Here is a 20396-nt window from a genome sequence, read left to right as displayed (position 1 = left end):
AAGCATTAAACTACCATGTGGGGCATAGAATTATTACAGAAAAAAAACAGGTGAAAGAAAGCCAAAGGTGTTTGGAAATTATCATCCTCTAAAGAGAGGTGGCCCTACAAGCCCAGTTGTTTGACAAGGCTGGGAAAAGGTCAGCCCGAGAGAGGGGAAGAAAGAAAGGCAATGGCTTTGCCCTGAAATGAGATCCTCCCACACTGAAACCTACTACAGAGCTACCAGGAAAGGCAACTAGCCAAAGGGAAGCCCTGCTACATGCTTTCCATAAAAACTTCCACTTCTTCCAACCATGCTGACTCTAGCACAGTTCCCCCAGGAGCCCAGGGCCCTCACGAGGATCACCTAGGGATGGCACAGCTCTTGTGCCTGGTTTGATGCAAACCTTCCACAGTTTTTCCACTTATGTTTCATTGCTCCGGCCAAGCCCCTTCTTCCCTCTCCCTTTAAAGGCTCCATTTGCTTCTTTAAAAGGGAAAAGAGGAATACTGTGTTAATTATTCCCAGTATCTACCCTGTGCTTTCTAGACAGTTAGCTTGCCAACCTTATTTTTTCGGTCATGAATCATACTGCAAAGCAAGAGCTACTGTGGCATCTCAAGCTCTCGCCTGGAAGCTTGAGGGGCACGTGGCCCAGGCAGCCATTTTGTGGCCAAAGCAGCATCCTCTGCAGCCACCATTTCCCTGTTTTGTGCCACAGTTTGCCAAGGCACTTGTCCTGCAGCCACCTGGCCCTGCAGTGGCCCTTCCTTACCTGCAGAAAGTTCTCAGGAACCTGCTACAGGAGATTTAAAACTATTTCTCATCACTGTTGTCATATTCTTTCCTGAATTCTGTCCTGAACTTCAATGGCCAGTCTAGGGAAAGAGAGGAATATTACAGTTTCACCCTAAAACTGGAAAAAGCATTCCCTGTCTTCAGTTATCTGAAGTTATTATGTGCTCTTGTAATATTTAACCCTTACATAGAACTGGCAAGTTGACAGCAGTGAGTGCAGAGGAGGGTCACCAAGTTGATCAGAGGGATGGCACACCTCTCCTATGAGGAAAATTGGGAGAGTTGGGATTGTTCAGCCTGGAAATGAGAAGGCTTCTGGGTGACCTAGCTGTGGCCTTCCAGTACCTGAAAGGACAGATGGGGCAAGAGCATGTAGTGACAGGACAAGAGGGAACAGGTTTACATTGAAAGAGAGTAGGTTTAGATTACATATTAGGAAAAAATTCTTTACTGTGAGGGTGGTGAGGCACTGGTACAGGTTGCCCAGGGACATTGTGGATGCCCCATCCCTGGAGGTGTTCAAAGCCAGGTTGTATGGGGCTTTGAGCAACCTGCTCTAGTGGGAGGTGTCCCTGCCCACAGCACAGGGCGTGGAACCAGGTGATCTTCCAGGTCCCCTTCCAACCAAAACCATTCTATGAAAAAAGGTCCCTTGCTCTTTCAAGAGGCATCATCATCTCTTTTTTTTTTCAACTCTTTCCCCCCTTCCTGTCCTGACTTTCTCCAGGGCTTGCAGAGCCTAGACCAGGGAACACAGCACCAACATCCTACGAGGACAGCCCCTTTCCTGACACATGGGGCCTGCACACATCACCTCAGTCTATAGCTTGTCACCTCCAGCCACAGCCAAGAACTCAAACTGCCCCTTTCTGTTCTGGCAGCTTCTTTGCCCGTTGTGAGCTCCCGCTTCAAAATGTGCCTTCAAAGTCAGGTACACGCAGCCCCAGCAGCCACCCTGGTCATTCTCTGCAGTGTGCCTGTGGCCTTTCTGCTGTTTCCCAGGGTTTAGTATTACAATTCTGGGGGAAATTTTCTTGCACACCAGGAAAGCAGAGTTGTGATGCTGCAGGGTGGTCTGCTTTAAAAAGGGAAGGCCCTTTTAGTCTTCTGCTTCCCTCTGCCAGGACCTTCCCCAGAGGACCACAAGGTGAAACTGCTGTGGGCAGCTGGGGGATACTCCAGGATCAGTCTGCGTCCTCCTGCTTTATGCTGCTGATGGGAACAGGAAGTCCTGTGTCTCCAAATTCTGCATCTGAGGGGTCGATGGTTTCTTCTTTCACCTGCACGGCAATGACTAGCAAGAGACAGAAAGAGAGAGGCAAAAATAAGTAAATAAAATCAACCTCCAAACCAGCTCTATTCATGCCCCAGATTTCCAGCTCACTTTTTGAGGGTCCCTCACCACAGGCAGCCCTGTCATGCCAGTGAAAATTGATCCATGGTCACAGCACCAATCAGGATGGGATTAAACCCTGGCAGCATTCAGCTGCTGGCTCCCAAGAACGTTTTCATAAGGGACAAAAAGCTGGTGTGGTCCCTTTTCTACCCGCCTGGGTTCACCCAGGGGAAATTTAACTTTAGTGAACCAGAGAGACCTTCATGAGGTTCCATTCCCATGTGCACAAGGCACCTCACCCACCCTCCTCCCCACTAGGGTTGGCAGGTACCCATCCACTCTTCTGGTCACCACAGCACAATGGGCTGTGTCCACATGCTGCAACAGCCCTGAGGGGGACTGGGATATGACAGTCAGCTCTGCCATATTCACCTTGTCTCTCCTCCCTAACTGACCTCACACAACCAGACTGCTTGGTAAGGCACCCAGGCCCTCAGCAGGCATCAGTAGTATCAGGATATCGAGCTGTACTGGTGCCACCAAACCTTCTCTGGAAGCAAGAAGTTTTTCTTTTCCCAGGGAAAGCCAGCAAACCCTTCCTTCCACTCTGTCTCTGGAGGAGTAAGGAAGGACATTTCACACACTGCTGGCTTTCCCTGTCTGGGGGCACCCATGACTTAATGGCCAAGAGGTGGTACAGGCCTCAGGAGGGTTGGTGGCATGCAGGGTGTACATAGGAGAACTGGATGTGGCTGCTGGGTAGAGTCACTCACTCCCTTACTCTCATCAGGTGCTGGCTCTGGCAAAGCCTGGCTGGCAGCTTTTGCTTCTCGTTTTGCATTCGAGGTGGAAGGCTTCTTGACAGTCTGCTTGACACTGCGGGCTTTGGCAGGCAACTTTTTTCCTTAATAAAGAGATAACAGAGTATGGGGAAAAGTGTGTTTCCCCTGTAAAATCAGCAACCCTGCTCCACTGAGAAACCACAGGCCAGGGACCAGCACAACTGAACAGAAAGCTACACGGTCATTAGCTGCCAACTGGTTACGCGACAGAAATAGCCTACTGGAGAAAAATTCTATCGTCATCATCTCAAAATGTGCTCCTTCGTGTTCTCCTTCATTAAAGGCAAGGCACTTCAGCGTGTGCTTAAATTCCAAGGAGCAAGTCTTGTTGGAATCAGTGTGGAGTCAGCTTTGCTTACCTGTCTGGCTCTAGTCCTAGGCAATGAGCTTGTTGGCTGCAAGGCACGGACACTGTAACCGTAATGTTCTCATTTTTGGCTGACCTTTTTATTTAGGTTGCATGTCTTTATATTCTTTAGACTTCCTTTCCTCTCCACCCCCCCGGAAGGAATTTCTTGTCTGTCTACATGATTTGCCACACCTACTGCAACAATGACAACAACAACGACAAGATGAAACAATAAAATGGTTCAGCCCCGTTACTGGCCTCTTCGGCCATCTTAAGGCCTTCTTTCCCTCAGCACAAAGCAGGCAGGGTTGCTCTTCAGTTACCCTGCAGCTGCAGCAAACATCTCCCTCTGACCATGGACACGGTAGGGAAAGCAGCACAACCTCACACCTGGAAGCAAGTGCCAGTCAACAGAAAACAGACTGCAAAACAGATCCTTCCCACACACAGCTCTCTGCTCTTTAGGTAACAGGGCAGGTAAGAAGGATGAAGCTGTGCTGGCAAACCCACAGCTGACTGAGGGCATCCACAGCAAGACAAGGCCTCTCTCTCCTGCTCTGATGGGACATGGACAGGGTTCCTCTAACTGGGCCCAGCCTGCGAGCGAGCGGGAGGGCACTAATCAAACATCACTCACTCTTCTTTCCATAGGGTTTCTTCTTCTTCTTGGGCACCTCCTTGGCCTTCACTGGAGTTGTGGGCTCTGTCATGGAGACGAGAGGGAAACGAAAGCCAAGTCCCATAACCAGTAGGTAACTGGGATGAAGTGACAAAAGCGAGAAACAAGATATACCCGTCCCCCCAAGCCAAAGCCCTCTTCCCAAGACAACCAGCTGAGGAGAAAGCAAGGCTCTAGCACAGGTGCTGTCTGTGCTTCCAGGCAAGGGCCCAGGGCGGCAGGCTGGGGCAGCACAGGGGAGAGAGGCCCAGTACAGACTTGGTAGGGGCAGTAAAGAAACAAGATTCGTAGTTTGGGACAAGAAGGAAAACATCTGCAAAGGTGAGGCAGTGGCCTCCCTGTGACAAGGGAAGGAATAAACTCTCCAGATGATGCTCTTACCTTTTACAGACAGAGTCAGAGAGTTGATGAGAAAAGGGAGCATGGGCCAAGCTCCCCCCACTACCTGGCTAAGGGTTCATATAGATACACTTAGTAAAAGGGAGCTGTGCAGGGATAGGACCACCTGGAACTCTATCCAACTTCATCAGGAGCAATTAATTCTCTGTTGGTGTGCAGGTGGGGGAACAGAGGGAAAACAGAGCCAACCTCAAATCTCAGGCTGTTTTCTCCCCACCAGACTCCTCTCTCTGCCAGCAGCTAGAATGTGGCAGCAGAGGAAGATTTATGGTAGCCAGTGCAGATCAAGGAGGCCATATGCTCCTCCCTACTAGGCTCAAAAAACAGAAGAGCCACTCACAGAACATGAGGAAGTAAACCTTTGTCTCTAGCGTTGAAAACCACAGTAAAATCTTCACTCACCTGGAACAACAGGTGGTTGAAGCTGGTAGCCTGTCAGCTCACACCACCCCACAGGATAAATGTCTGGAGACTCGCAGTCCACCCACTGGTCATACTCATTGTCCCAGCCATCGAAATGGATGCTAAGGAGACGCTGGACCACACGCTTCACTGTGGCCACGCAGATCAGCCGGGGCTCCATCAGGTCCACTGCCTCTACCTTCATGCCTGCCTTGAAGCCATGGTTTGGACAGTCCTGGTGCATAAAAAGTGAAAAAAGAAAACCCAAGGCCATTTTACCCAGTTCAAACCTGTATCTGTCCACCAACACCATAGAAAAGGCTAGCCTCCAGCCTAAAGCAAGCAGACAGAGAACAAGCCCACAGATCCAAAACCAGATCCAAGGCCAGCTATGTCCTTAGTCGATCTCAGCGTAGCCTTTAGAAGCAAGATCCTGACCTGCAGGGAGCAGCAGGTAGCAGTTAAAGGACACCTTATGATCAAACCCATTACCTGACATACCCTTGGGAAATCAGAGAGACCAGCACAGGCCCAGGTGCTTCAGCAGTTTTGCTGGTGTAAAGCAGCCCCCATCCTCCACCCGATGTGCCAGCCACACATCCACAGGCAATAAGCCATGCAGAACCCACCAAGAGCCTGGAGCTCACAGAAACACTAGAAAAATCACAAGTCACACTCAGAGGGACCAAGATATCATTCCACCCACAGAGGCAGGACACTGATGTCCCAGGCAGCAAAACAAGGCCTTTACTTGGAGTGCACATACTCCCAGGCCTTGAGCTCTCCTTAGAAGTGCTGACTGGCAGCAAACTGCAGCCCAGTAGAGACATCGGGTATTGTCTATCCTGACTTCAGGATGGCTTTTGACACTGTCTGCATATGATCCTCATACAGAACATGATTGAAGTATACAGGCTGGGTGAGGAGACAGATAGATTGAAAGATAGATTGAAAACTGGCTGAGTGGCTGGGCCCAGAGGATGGTTATTAGCAGCACAAAGTCTACTTGGAGGCCAGTAATTAGCAGTGTACCCCAGGCATCAATACTGGATCCAATCCTATTCAATGTCTTCATTAATTATCTAGATGACATGACAGTATCATGTCAAACCAAGTAAGCTTACTTTTGATAGAAAACTGGGAGACCAAATATACTAGAGAGTTGTGCTGCCATCCAGAGGCACCTTGACAGCTGGAGAAAGAACCCTAGGCACCAGCACATACTCGGGGCAGACTGACTGGAGAGCAGTTCAGCAGAAAAGGGCCTGGAAAACCCAGTGGACACCAAATTTAATATGAGCCAGCAATGTGTCTTTGGGACAAAGAAGGCTAATGGTAACCTGGGCTGTATTATGAGGAATGTTCCCAGCAGATCAGTGGAGGTGATCCTTCCCCTCTGCTCAGCACTGACAAGGCCACACCTGGAATGCTGGCTCTAGCTCTGGGTTCCCCAGAACAAGAGAGACATGGACATACTGGAGTCCAGCAAAGGGTCAGAAAGGTGATGAGGGAACTGGAACACTTTTTGTATGAGGAAAAGCTGAGAGTTGTGAGTATTCAGCCTGTCAAAGAGAAGGCTCAGGGGGATCTTATTAATGTGCATAAATGCCTGAAGTGAGGGTGCAAAGATGGAACCAGACTCCTCTCAGTGGTGCCCAGTGCCAGGACTAGAGTCAATGGGCACAAACTGAAACACAGGAGGTTCCCTCTGAACATCAGGAGACATCTTTTACTATGAGGGCAGCTGAGCACTGGCAGAGAGGTTGTGGAGTCTCCATCCATGGAGATATTCAAAAGTCATCTAGACATGGTCCCGGCCAACCTACTACAGGTAACTCTGCTATAGAAGGGGTGTTGGACAACAAGAACCTTCCACCTAAGTGATTCTGTGACAGCTGGAGCTCTTGTGCTCCTCCTTGCTGAATCCAAGCATCCCTACACATCTCTTCTTCTTGGCAGCACTCACTGTGTTGAAGAGCCGTGATGGAGCAGGTCTTGATTTAGTCTCTTCCAGGTAAATTTCCCAGTTGAAGGTCTTTGCATCTTGCCCTGCAGCAGGAAGAAATGCTAAGAGGTAAAAAGGCAGTCACTGGGTCGACCAGTTGGGGGAAAAGGCAGAATAGGTAGGAAGGAAGCACAGCACCTGTTTTTGCAAAGCAGTTTCATGAACCAGCATGTACAGCCTGATCTTGGACATAAACCTAGAGCCCAGATTCCATGGAGTCCAGCACCCCTCCCCCGTGGGCAAATACAGAAAAGTGCAAGCTGCAGCTCTGAACATCTGTCAGCCATAGATCCAGACCACAGAGAAAGCTGAGGAGCAGCAGCAGGTAGGAAGAAATACGTTCAAAACACACCACTAAGACCAATCTTTCTCCCACCAGCAGGAACAAAGGAAGACAGAACAACACTGCACAGAAGTGCTGCAATACAGAAATTCAGAGCAGGCCTTTTTGTGTATGGCTAGGTGAGGCAGCAAAACCATTCCTAGGGTGACTGCCTCATATGAGTTTGCAGAAACACTGGTCTCAGATTTATTCATAGAAAGAATAGAGATGACTCCTGACACTGAAGGACTGACTCATGCAGCAATGACTCTACTTATCCCTTCCCATCCCCCTTGTACTTTATACCTTCCACTCTGTTCCGTTTGGGGATTGTACACCTCTCCTACTGAATGGCCAGGAGCTAACCAAGACTTAGCATATGGGCAGAGCTCAAGTGGCCTGGCTCTCTGACCTAGCCTTATCTCTCTGAAAAAGAAGCAGATTGGGACCTTGTGGTTTTGATTCATCTGAACCTGACCCTCTCAGAAAAGCACTGCCCAGCAGGTTCTGCATGCAGACTTGTACCACAGGGCAGAGTCCAAATCTCACCTTTTGGAGGGGTCAGGTCGATGTTGTTCCTCTTACAGAAGTTGACGGGGAAGATGGCGTGTGAGGAGGCGTGATAGCAGAACCAGTCGGAGCCATCGGCAGACGTGGCTCCATCAATGCCGATCATGAGATACCCATCCAGGAGGACCTGAGATGGGAGGGAAGGGCACGAGTATAGAGCTTTGCTTGCTCTAAAGCCTCTCCTCTCAAAGGATTCCCCCAAGAATCCCCAAAGATCAATCACAATTGTCACCAGATAGTAAAATGCAATATTATGTGCTCCAGGGCATGCAGTAGCCTCTCCTGATAGGTTAGTCAACACAAGCTAATCCCCAAAGCAGCAATTTCTGCAGGACTGGGACCAACAGTAATAGCAACAGTATAGTGAAAGAACTATATGAAAAGCCATAAATGGTCAGGAGCTCTGTTCTCCCTCAGAAACACTTCACTGGCAGCCCAGAAACCCTCTATATCAGCCAGATCATGAATTTGTTACTGGGCAGAAGGGAAGGGCACCACCCTTGGATTTGCCACTTCCTACAGCAACAAGATTTGTCCCACCCTGTAAATCACTGGTAATTGGTGCCTACCAAATGTAACAGGCATGCCTGCCCCATCCTCTTCCATTTCCAAGCAATGGCTGAAGGGAACATTTTACAGACAAAGAACTCTTCTACTGTCCTCCAGCCAAACTCCAAGTCTCAAAGTCCTCTGCTTGGATTCTATGAGGGCAAACAGCTTTAGAAAGCAGGAAAAGCCCAACCTGATGCTACACCTTAGGACATACGACGGACCTCACTGAGGAAACCTGGGCAAGCAATTTACTTCCCCCACACTAGCACAACAGTAGAGCTTACTACCACCTCATCAAGAGGGACTGAAGGACACATGTCCATCCATCCTCAGCTTCCTACACCAGTGAATGCTGCCCATACAGAAACTCATCATTCCTCACACAGAGGTCACCTCACAATTCTTGCCTTCTCCTTTCCACAGAGGCCTCTCGTTACACACTCTCAGAATCAGAGAACAAATCTTCCTTACTGCATGCCCAAGGGTGGAAAACAGGTGGCTGCCAGTCACACACACTGGACAGCTGGCTTGCAGACAAAGCACGCTCATCTTCATGCTGTCCACTAAGGCACATGTGGACAACTGCTGGTCTTAATCAGCTTCTCAGACCTCTGAGGTAACACCCCAGTTCCCTCCACACACCAGTTGTCTATCTCTCTCAACAGGTCTCTCCTCTCCCTCATGCAAAATCCTGTCCAGTCTTATTCATTTGAAAAGACCTGAAAAGCTCGACCACCTCAGGTAAACACAGAGGATCCCCTGCTTAACACGCACTGAACTTACCTTGCAAACAGTGGCCACACAAATGTTGCCCAGATTCAGGGGGTCAATAGCTTCCAGTTTCATGCCTTCCTCAAACCATCCACCTTCAGAATAGACAGCTCGTACCTAAGGAAGACTCTGGTGTACCATGTGCTGCCAGGCAAGGGACAGTCCCATCCTGACACCAAGTGCAGCAAGTGCAAATAGAATTAGAACCTCTTCACTTGGCTCAACTCAGGTTGGGAAGGGAAAGAAGAAATATTACAAGAAATACAAAGCAACACAAACCAACATTGTGTTTGTGTCAGCAACCTCCTGCCAAGGCTCTGGTCAGTCAGAGAGCCAGGCCCAGCACTCAGCTGCTGCTCCACAGCAAAGCAAGCCCTCTCCTCATCTCAGGCCCTACCAGCATGATCCAGCTCTTTGTCAAAACTGGTCTCTCTCATGCACTCATCTTCCCTCTCCAACTCAGAACTTCAAGCAACTACTTGCCCTTCAGTCGAGTCCCTCAATCTGTTGTTGTCTTTTAGTTCTTCCAACTTTCTATTTTGGCCTGCCCCTGCCCAACCACAGCCTTGATACCCCAAACACCTTACTGCCCTTAGCTGTAAGTGACAAATGAACCACCCACAACAACCCACACGGCAGCATGTACACCGAAGGAAGGAAGTGCTGTAAACCCACAGGGAAAGGCAGACTTGTCCTACCTTCTTAAACAGATAGGGGACGGCATCACAGTAAATCTTCCGGAAGGTAGGATGGTTTGCCATATCATTGCGCTTTTCTTCTGTGAGGAATGGAAGAAACGAAGGTAAAAAACCTGCAGCAACTGCAGGAAGAAAACCTACTGGTTATTAATTTCCTGGAGAGAGCTTAGTTCTTATTAACACCCTCAGCAGGAGACCATGTAATAGAAAGAACAATTCAGTTCCTCTACACCTTCTCATAAAACAGGCTGTGATGCAGGACTTGCTCAAAAGCAAATGGCTCAGCTTCCTGAGCACCACTGATAACATATGCAACTGTAATCACCAGGGAGAGGTAGCAAGGAAGAGACACAACCAAAAAGGATCAGCAGAGCCCAAGCCTTACTTTTTTCTGCCAGTCTAAGCTGATCAACAATTCCTCTTGGCAAAGTCCAGAAAAACACAACCTGATGGCATCCAGTGCTACAGAAGCCAGCATGAATTTCCTCAAAAAGACTATAAACATCTGTGATGTTGCAAAGTCTGCATTCTCATACTGAGGGGATAGACTACCTGCTTCAGGTGAGAAACCCTACATTCCCCTGTCTTGACCTGTGGTAGCAGATCACAGGGCTTTTATCTATCCAGGGGAAAAGCAGCAGACCCAAAACTAAGCAGACTTTATCTGTCAGGTCCTGAGGCAACTATCTGACTCCCAGAATGCCCAGCCTGGTGTCAACAACAGGGTTTGGACAGTTCACAGCAGATCAGAAGATGCTTTGCAGCGGCCCAATCCTTACCTGTCTTCTTTATGTCATGGCCCACTCTCCGTGACCAGCCCACGGGATGGATGAGGGGACTCCACATGTGGCACCAGAAGTCATCGTCACTATCACCGTCCTCATAGAGGAGTCTCAGTCTGCCCCCAATCACTGTGTCCACCACTGCCATGCGTGTCTGGGACACATGGTTCTTATCCACCACCTCGACTCGCATGCCCTGCCGGAACGGGTACTTCATGCTCTCTGCCATCTGGCAACAACCGTGAGGAGGAGAGGTCAATCACACTTGGTGTTTTCCTTCTCCAAACACTTCAGAGAACAGCTTTCCCCACAGACACGCTGGCCAAACCCTGGCACTGCCCAAAGCTGACTGGGAAGGGATGCATGGGAGAGGGTTGATTGGGGGGACAGGGAGCTGCCAGCCCCAGACCTGACAGCATGGCTGGGCACATATTCCCTAAGTCTCCCTTGTCATGTGGCCTCATAAGAGCTACCCCTGCCCCAGCCCAGCAGCTACGCCCAGCCAGCACCTTGTGTGAACGTTCCTAGTGTGAACTGCTGTTCAACAGGAACTGCGTGAGGAATTGTGTGCCTTTTTCAGTCACGAAAGAGACCACAAGGCTTTCAGAGCTGGAAGCAGCTAGAGGTGTAGTTTCCCAAAGGGCAACAGAATTTTCAGCTCACTTTTAGAGAGGTCAGGTTCTTATTTTTCCCTTTTTACTCTGATCAGAGGTTGAGCTATATGATGATCTACCTGCCAACTCCACATCCAAAGCTAGAGTTACTCTGCAGACTGACCCAAAGGCACAGGCGTAGGGAAAGAGTCACTGGCTGCCTTCTAACTGATTTTTTTGAGACCTTCAGTTTGCTGATACAGCCTGGTCCTACTCATCCTCAAACACCCAAAGGTGTTTAGAGAACATCTGACATTTTGGAACTGTGATCCCGAATGCTGTGCAGCAACTAGGAACCACAAAACAGACTCAGACACCCAAACCCAGAACTTTTAAGCTAAGGACTTCCCCTTCCACCTCCTGTTCATTAAGTGGGAGTGGAGATGTCGAGGGGAGAAAGATACTGTCCATGTTTGTTTCCCTCTACCACTTCCACTCCAGCTACAAGCTGTGGCCCAGGAACAAGCGGCTACAAACACCCTCTTAACTCGCATGGGAAACACCAACTACATCAAGGTCTCCAACTCAGTGTCATCACTTACCCTGCACACAGAAAAACCCATCACCTGCCTTCCTGCCTGCTGTCTCTGGGACCATCTTCCTTATCTGTCATTTCCAAAGCTGTCAGCCACAAAAGAGCCTCTTCTCTCTGACAAGGTCTAATCTCAGTGCAGGCTACATGAAAACAACCATAAGAGCTAAAAAAGCTGCTAAGGCTACAACACTTTGAAGGAGTCTGTGCCTCTCTCACTCCCTCCAGGCTTCTGTGTTTACCAACACTGAAGACAAAGGTTTTTGACTCTCAGAGCTATTCTCTGGCACTGAAACAGGGTGGGGAAAGGCCAGGTTGCATCTGCACCAGCCTCTCCTTTCAGCAAAATGCCAAACCTCACCCCCAGTATTTCCCATCAGACTGTGACAACAGCTTTTAAAGCCCACCTATGACCCAAAGGAAAAACTGTTGTGTTGACAGGGTACGAAGGCTGTGCCATTACCCACAGCATCACGACAGATACCTTAGGAGTATGGGGAACCACTCACTGCCCCCGCCCTGCCCAAGTGCCAAGGCACAAAAAAGTTGCACAGATCAGAACAGAAGAGACATGTTGAGCACACATTTCTTGGCTTCAGCTTCATTTCCCCATGCAAAATGACAGTCTCCCATGTTTACCTTCATGTGAAAATCCACTGGGATGGTCCTAGCTCCCACCAGTTTTTTCATGAGGTAACTTCTCCAGTCAGTGTACTTGGCATGGATAGCTACATACACACAGGGAAAAAGAACATTTTTACGACTGAAATAATTACAGCACCACCCTACACTTTTCCATCTCTCCAAGAACCTATTTGCATTAAAAGGCCTTATTCACATTCAGATTCTGTACTCTCATTCTGCCAGCTTGCCCCCACAACAGGCTGCAAGGGATCACCGTTACAGAATGGACTGGGCCAGACACTCAACACCACTGATCCAGATGAGGAAGTGGTAGAAGAACAAAAACACGTGAGCCATACAAAGCAAATTCAGCTTGCCTGAATTCTGCTAAACTGGCACCCCTCTCTAAACTGCTAGCTGAGCAAGGACTGGAGCCACTGCGCTTCTCAGACACTGTCCAGGATGTAAGACCAAAACGTTCCCCCAAGGTTAAGTCCAGCCACCATGTGGAGTAGAAGGAGGAACAGCCACCTGCATTAGTCTCCACAGTCTGACATCAGCTCTGCATTCAGCATCTCCAGGGTCGACCACAGGGAGGTGCAGAGGGAGCAGTCCAAGCAATCTCCAGCTTCCCAAAGAACACATTGTTGCTTGTAACTCAAAGCACAAATGCAGCTGTGGTCCTACATACAGTGGGAGCACCTGTCCTCCTGTGCTAGGCGTACACCAAGGCTCCTCCATGCCCAGGAACATCCTGATCCCTCTTGCCCCACACTCACTTTGTGGTGGTACCAGGATTTTGCTGTTGATGGCACACCAGCCAATAGGGTGAATATCCACTGTGCCCAAATTGCACCAGAAGTCATGGCCAGCATCATTTTCAAAGCCCTCATATCGCAGAAGGGCCCGGTATCCTGCCAGGACAGAGCAGACAACCAGACAAAGGCATTAGAGGTCAAGAATTTGGCACCGCAGGCTTAGTACCTACAGTATGGCCTTCAGAGCTCTGCATAGATTATCAGAGCTTCTCCAGACATTCTGGAGGCAGAACCACTCCTGCAAATTGCCCAGCAACCAAAAGAGGAACCACATGCTGGTTTCCTCTCACTCCTGCACTCTGGTATTTCCTGTCCCAAAATCTCTCAGCAGTTGTGTATCTCCAAAGAGGCGCTGTTTTGCTTGACCAGCTACACTCAGCTCTCTAAAGCTTCCCTCAGAGGTTAGCCATCCCCAGCTGTCAGGAATTACATCAGAGACGTACCTACGATCTGGATGACAGATGCAATCCAGTACACACGGCTGGGGAGCACGGCATCACTGTTCAGCACTTCCACTTTCATACCTTTCACCACATCATCCCACTGATCGAAGAGCGGCACCTGAAAGATTGAGGCAACCACAATGGGAGAGATGTGGACAATGAGAGCAGGGCTCAGGCCATCCTTCTAGCTTTCAGAGACATGTCTTAGGCAGCTACACTTTCACCCTAGGTACAGGCTTACATCTACCAACACCTTGAAATGCAATTGAATTGTCCCAAACATCTCACAGGGATGTTCACTGAGGATCCCAAAAGGCAGAACATCATCTAGCAATGCTTAACTATTTCACTGCCAGCTGTCCTATTATCCCAAAGAAGCTGCTGCCATTTCTCTATGGCATATATATATATTGGCACATATATATATTGATGCCTTAAGCCCCTAATGGTTTTTATTTTTCTAATACTTGTAAGTTTTATAAGTAGTGGAAGTAGACTCTAAAAGCAGCATCCCTCACTCCCTCCCTTGTCCCTTTCCCTGTAGCACTCTTGTTTACACATTCCTTAACCCTCTTACCCCATTCTATGCTCCCTATATCACTCCTACCCCCAAATACAGCAGAAATGTTTAGTCTTTTGTCAAGGCAAGGCCCAGATTATTTGGCAGAACAGCATATCAGGGCCTAAAACACAGAATACGGTCAAGAATTAGGTAACTGTGTACCCTTTGTGCTCTGAAGATGGTGAAGATGATGAAGTAAAAGCCCCCAGACCCATTTCTCAGAGGGTGGACCCAGGGCGGTCCAGAGTAAAGGCCACAGGGTGGACACATCTGGGATTGGATGGATGGTATTATAAAATGTAACATCTCAGGCACGGCCGGTGCATGCGTCTTGTAACATCTTTGCCTTGGCATAATAAACCCTTTCTTATCTCACCCCTAATTAACTGCTCCGGAGATTTTTTTCAGCACCTAACTCCCATGACAACATATATATACATATGGCACATACATATTGGAGTCTGCAGCCAGGTGGGTACCAGTCTCTTCTCCGAGGCGACTAGCAGTAGGACAAGAGGGCACAGCCTTAAGCTCCACCAGGGGAGGTTTAGGTTAGACATTAGAAAGAAGTTCTTTACAGAGAGTGATTGGATATTGGAATGGGCTGCCCAGGGAGGTGGTGGAGTCACCACTCCCAGAGGTGCTTAAGAAAAGACTGAATGTGGCACTGAGTGCCATGTCTAGTAGACAAGGTGCTGTTGGGTCAAAGGACTCACGTCTCCAAAGTCACTGGACTCGATGATCTCAGAGGTCTTTTCCAACCTAGTTGATTCTGTGATATAAATACCTAACAATCAATAAAACTGCTGTGCCTGCCTGACCTATCCTCAAAAAAAAAGAAAACGTCAGTATTATCACCACAACTCAAAAGGAACATAACAAGTGAGTGTTACTAGAATCAGACGTGCTGGAGGGGCAGCTACAGCCAGGCTCACATAACCTGTATTCCTGCCTGCACATCACCATGGGCTCTGCTGACCCATACAGACTGGAAAGGTAACTGGGAGCTTCCCACTATCGCCCCAAGTCAAAATTAATTCCATCCCCAGTCAGCACTGGGCCATCGCTACCAGCACTGTTTCTATCAGTTTCCTGTTTCCTCCCCCAAAACTCCTGGTCCCTTTGTGAGACTCTCATTCTTAGCTGTGAGAAGCCTAAGCTTCTTTCCTTGCATCACCTGGGGCTCAATAACCACCCACTGGACCTCTCCTCACCACCTGTCCCAGGAGCACAGGGGAGGTCCATGCACACAACATGCCCCACACGCACTGTGATGCACAGCAAAGTAGAACTCACATGTTTGAAGCAACTGACAGGAGCTGCCTTGTAGCCATGCTCCTGAAGGTACTTTCCCCAGTCAAAGCCCAGGACGAGTGCTACAAGCAGACATGAGAGCAGAAAATCAGAAGAGATCACAGAAAAGGCACAGAGTGCTCAGTTACTTCTGGAATACAGCTTGCAGCCTCCAGGCAGTAGGACACTCTGCCCCAGCACTCTGCATTCCAGTGCATTTTCCCTGGTGGGAAACTAGATCCTATGAATGCAAGGTGACCAGTCCCTGAAAGAGGTAAAATATATTATTAATCAATCTTTACTGTCACTTGCTTTTGGGGAAGGGGGAGCAGGAGGGGCAATAAAAGAGTCCAAGTCCAGCCCAGGGCTCAAGCACTCCAGGGACAGTGCATCCTTTCAGTGCTAAACCACTTTGCAGCTTTGCCTCTCAGCAGCAACACTGCAGGGTCATATCAGCAGCACTTGCTTCCCCGGAGGGTGCTGGGAAAATCAGAGTAAAGCACTGAGATATTAATCCTACAGTCACTCCTGATCCAAGGCTACAGCTCTGCTCCATCAGTCCCTGCTTCTGCCATGCCCTGGGGCTCACCTTTTCCCTCACACAGTAACCTGCTGCTCCTTCAGCTGCAGTGACTGTTCATTGCTCAAGCTGATCAGTGAGTGACTCAGGGGAAATGTAACTCCCACAAGCAGTGGGGCAGCAAATGGCTGAGAGCAGCGGGACACCTTTAAGTCACCTTTGCCAGTAGAAGTCAGCACCTCATGGGACTGGGACTACAGAGCTTACACTTCAGGTCAAGTCATACGAGGAGTGAGGATGAGGCTACAATAATGGATGGGCAGGAACCCACCAGGGCTCCGTTAGCACTGGTAGGAAGAGGGAAAGAGGCATGCCCTGTGTCCTGGCAGCCTGTGGCAGAGTAAGCCACACTGTACAAGGCAGCACACCAGAGGGGAAGAGGAGGAGGACTGCAGAGCTTACAGCCCTCACGGTGTCCCTATTTCTGTGGTCCCAGCAGCTGCACCTCCTCACACCTCACCTACACTCACCATCCTGACCTGTCAGTGTCCCATCTGCCAGCTGTCCCGTGCCCTGCGAATGGAGGAAGGCCCCAATCTTGGCCGACCAGGATGCCTTGTGCAGAACTTTAGCTTTCTTCGTTGGTGGTTTCCCCTACAAAAGAAGGAACATTAGGAACATTAGTTACACAGGAGAGGAAGTCATCCCTTGGAAGCAACTGGCCAGCTGGGCATGCATCTCTTCCCTGGGCCAATTTTCAAGTTACTACAATATTTACTAATGCTCACAGGAACAAGAAGAAACAGCATGTAAAAGACCAATGTGTCCTTCCTCAGCTTTTAGGGAGCACCACCGTTCAGCTGGCATGTGTTCTCTGGGGACTTCAGGCAGGAAGAACAAGGGTATGTCAGACCAATCTTTAATTAGAGAGCAACCACCCATCCCTGCACACAGGCACATCCTGTTCCATCCCCAGGAATGATCAGACAATCATGGAATGGTTCCAGCTGGAAGGAAGATCATCTAGTTCCAACCCCTTTTCCATGGGCAGGGACACCTTCAACTAGACCAGGGTGCTCAGGGCCCCATCCAATCTGGCTGTGAACACCCCCAGGGATGGGGCATCTACAGTGCCCCTGGGAACCTGTTCCGGTGCCTCATCACCCTCACAGTAAAGAATTTTTTTCCTAAGATGTAATCTAAACCTACTCTCTTTCAATTTGAACCCATTCCCTCTTGTCCTGTCACTACATGCTCTTGTAAACAGTCTTGCCCCATCTTTCCTTTAAGTTCCTTTCAGGTAGTGGAAGGCCACAATTAGGTCACCTCTTTTCCAGGCTGAATAATCCCAACTCTCTCCCAATTTTTCTCATAGGAGAGGTGCTCCATCCCTCTGATCAACTTGGTGGCCCTCCTCCAGACTTGTCAACTCTGTTCCACTCCCTTGTCCCCAAGGGCAGTCTCCCAGGAGATCCCATTTCCACCTTCCTGAAGAGCTGGAAGTCTGCCTCCCTAAAGTTAAGGAGCCTGACTTTACTCCTTACCTGACCTATATTCCTCAAGACTGCAAACTCCACCAGTGCATGATCACTGCAATCCAGGCTGCTTCCGATCTTGACATCCCCAGTTTGCTCACTTACGTTAATGACCATCAAATCTAGTATTGCGTTCCCTCTGGTAGGGCTGTCTATCACCTGGCTTAAGAAGTTATCCTCCATGCATTCCAGGAGTCTCTTGGGTTGCCTACACCTTGCTGTGCTACTTTTCCAGCAGATGTTGAGTTGGTTGAAGTCCCCCAGCAGGACAAGAGCCTGCGAGCAAGATGGAGCCTGTGAGCAGGATGGAAGGGTTTTAACTCACCTGCAGTCTGGCCAGGATGCTGGCCTTCTTGGAATTTGAGGAGTAGCTTCTGGAGCAGGAGACGCTGCAGAAACGTTTGGTTTTGGAGAAGAAAGCTTCCCTGGTGCCCACAATCCCACACATCTCACACACAGCTGAGAGAAAGAAGGTACAAAAACATGAGCATTTGGCAGGGTCAGTGCACTACAAGGACAGAGCTGAGACAGGGTAACCCTCATTACACACAGCAGCTCCCCCATATAGCCCAGAAAATGCAGTCTGAATCCAAAGCTGCTCCCAAAGCATCCCCAAGGTGCAGTCATACACCCTTCAGTGTCCCCAGTCCTTGCTCCTTCCATCCTGCACATGTTTTAGGTAGAAGAAGCAGTACCTGGCTCGGAGCCACTGTCTTCCATGAGCCGGCCTGTGGACGGTTGGTGCACAGGAGAGGTCGAAAGCTCTCCAGCTTCCCGGTCTGCCACCTCATCATCACTAGACTCCTCCAGACAGGAGCTGCTGTCACTGCCCATGCTGCTGTTGTAGCACGTGAGGCTGTCATAACCCCCAAAGATGTCTAATTCATCCTCCTCCTCATCGTCATCGCCCTCCTCCTCCACCCGCTCCAAAGACGAAGTTTTGTGGCGGAAGGCAGACACCAACTGCAAAAAGAGCCAGTCAGAAATTACATTGGACACCCCACCACACAATAAACCTGCCTTTGCTGCCGAGGGAGGGGGGCCTTCTGGACCAGGGAGAGGCCTCAGGGAGAGCAATGAGTCCATGTAACAACCCCAAAAGGCAGGAGTCTGAATCCCTAGTAGGAAAGCTATTACCCCCAAAACAGGTCCATATACTGGTATTCCACAGGCTGCATTCTGTTTGCCAAGAGGAAAGTGCCACAGAGCTGCAGTTAGATTGAAAACAGCTTGAGGAACACGAAAAAAGTACAGGGAACTACACTGCCATGCTGATGAAGGACAAATCAGACCGTGTCCTTCCAGAAAACGTTTCTCTCAACACAGTTGCACAGCACAGCAGTGCAGGCACCATCAACAATAAAGTCCTACAGATTTCCAGAACAGAGCACAAAGCTGCTCTGGCCACAACAGCTCACAAGACCAGCACAGCCTGGAAGTCAGCAGGGTAAACTCGGCTCTGGAGACAGTTCATGTCCTTTGGAAACTGCACGGTCCACAGCAGGCCTTGGTTCAGAAACGGCATCACCAGGATGGCAGAACATCTGTTGTAAGTTTTTGCCTACAACCAGACGCTTCCACAGCTAAATACCTTCACTAGCTCTTCGTACTTACTGTTACAGCAGCAGAGCTGCGAGGCAGAGACTGAAGAAAGAGCACAGAAAAACAGTGACTGTGTCTCAGAACAGGAGAATCTGGAACCAGGCTCCAAATAAGCAAAAAAGCAGCTGGGAAAAGGTGTTAGCAACTCAGGGAGGAGCAGCAAGAAGTCAGCACCAGCACAGGGAGTGATGGAACAGAAAGGCAGACTCCCACAGCTACATGAGGCACCAGGATACAATTGTTCATCCAAGCGAGCAACAAGAAGAGATCAGCAGCAAGCCCACCACCTTCAAGTGCTAAATTCTCTCTGATCCCTGGCTCCGGGTTATCATTAGAGACACACGGACGGGAAGACCAGACTTCACTCACTGCTGACTCCCCACATCCTCCCTGGCTTTCACACAAAACAGATCCAAGGTTCCCCGGCTGTTCCATGAACAGAATTGCTCTCCGGAGGATCCACGCACTCAGACAGCATTCCTGACATCTGAAAGGCACGAACTCCTCAAACCCCCCCATTTTTATCGTCTTACGGTCCCTGTGTGGGCGTGCACCTTCCAAAAGCTCGTAGGACGAGAGCATCTTTGTATCGTTACTCTTCCACCACACGCGAATGAATCTTCTGGACACTTTACCAGCCCTCAGGGCTTCCAAGCAAGGGCAGCACTACCCGGAGCCTCCTCAGGGAGGCCAGGGGGACGCAGGGGCCCGTCCCGCCGGAGTTAGACCGACCCACCGCCGCCTCCAGCACCAGCACCGGCGAGGCCGGGCCGAGCCGAGCCGAGCCGAGCCGAAGCCGAGCCGAGCCGAGCGAGCCCAGCCCAGCCCCAGCCCAGCCCAGCCCAGGCCCAGCCCAGCCCAGCCCAGCCCAAGCCCAGCCCAGCCCGTCCCGCCGCTCACCTCGCCCCGGTCCCGCTCCATGGCTCCCGGTACGCGTTAATCCGCCTCATGCGCGCCGAGCGGGTGCCCCCCGGCGGCGCGTCTGATTGGCGGCAGCCGCGGAAAAGACAGCAAATCACCAGAGAGCTTATTCCCGCCGCGCTGCCCGCGGGGCACGACGGGAGCTGTAGTTCCTCTCCCGCGTCCATGGCCCCCCCCGACTGGGTAACAAAGGGTCCTCACTTCTTCTGCTACTCTTTTTAGCCACCTCCATCTCCAGTACTTGGGGAAATCTGGAATATTAGGATCTGTTGCCACGAATTCAGGGATAGGCCATTCCCTATTGTTCTATGGACTCACTGTTTTAAGAAACAAACCAGAGACCTCATTTAAGCACTTGACACGAAATTTTAACTATTATATGATTTGACTGACATTCTTGGCAAGA

At 49.8% G+C, this 20396-nt stretch overlaps 1 protein-coding gene across 4 annotated transcripts; it reads right to left on the bottom strand.

The window, feature by feature from the left end:
* Nucleotides 1-1460: 1460 nt before the first annotated feature.
* Nucleotides 1461-20034, bottom strand: L3MBTL2 (L3MBTL histone methyl-lysine binding protein 2). Of its 4 annotated transcripts, none has more exons than XM_018080826.2 (17): nucleotides 19970-20034; nucleotides 18163-18430; nucleotides 17793-17926; nucleotides 16463-16586; nucleotides 15416-15495; nucleotides 13558-13675; nucleotides 13076-13210; nucleotides 12312-12400; nucleotides 10485-10716; nucleotides 9706-9785; nucleotides 9020-9124; nucleotides 7664-7811; nucleotides 6754-6836; nucleotides 4788-5022; nucleotides 3945-4010; nucleotides 2898-3020; nucleotides 1461-2074 (listed from the first exon to the last, which is right to left on the bottom strand). In XM_018080826.2, exons 1-17 carry the CDS (start codon nucleotides 19988-19990, stop codon nucleotides 1965-1967), a joined length of 2151 nt encoding a protein of 716 aa, XP_017936315.1. In that variant the 5' UTR covers nucleotides 19991-20034; the 3' UTR covers nucleotides 1461-1964. The 4 variants fall into 4 exon arrangements, with proteins under 4 accessions (XP_017936315.1, XP_017936316.1, XP_017936317.1 ...); XM_018080827.2 differs by having other exon boundaries at nucleotides 16472-16586; XM_018080829.2 differs by having other exon boundaries at nucleotides 1945-2074; nucleotides 2890-3020.
* Between the last annotated feature and the right edge of the window lie 362 nt (nucleotides 20035-20396).

Source organism: Manacus vitellinus, unplaced genomic scaffold, assembly GCF_001715985.3.
Source record: "Manacus vitellinus isolate BGI_N305 unplaced genomic scaffold, ASM171598v3 scaffold_5_pilon, whole genome shotgun sequence".
In the NCBI taxonomy this organism is placed as follows: Eukaryota; Metazoa; Chordata; class Aves; order Passeriformes; family Pipridae; genus Manacus; species Manacus vitellinus.
The sequence above is the reverse complement of the archived record's forward strand: the minus strand, read 5'-3'. Positions and strand labels throughout refer to the sequence as shown.

Bases quoted from the DNA above. Each gene is read 5' to 3' on its own strand.
- L3MBTL2 (XM_018080826.2), bottom strand. From the start codon at position 19,990: ATGGAGCGGGACCGGGGCGAG. The intron at 15,496-16,462 runs GTGAGTGTAGGT...GTCTGCTTGTAG, and splicing joins GACACTGACAGGTCAGGATG to CACTCGTCCTGGGCTTTGAC. The intron at 5,023-6,753 runs GTGAGTGCTGCC...TTTATGCACCAG, and splicing joins CATCACGGCTCTTCAACACA to GACTGTCCAAACCATGGCTT.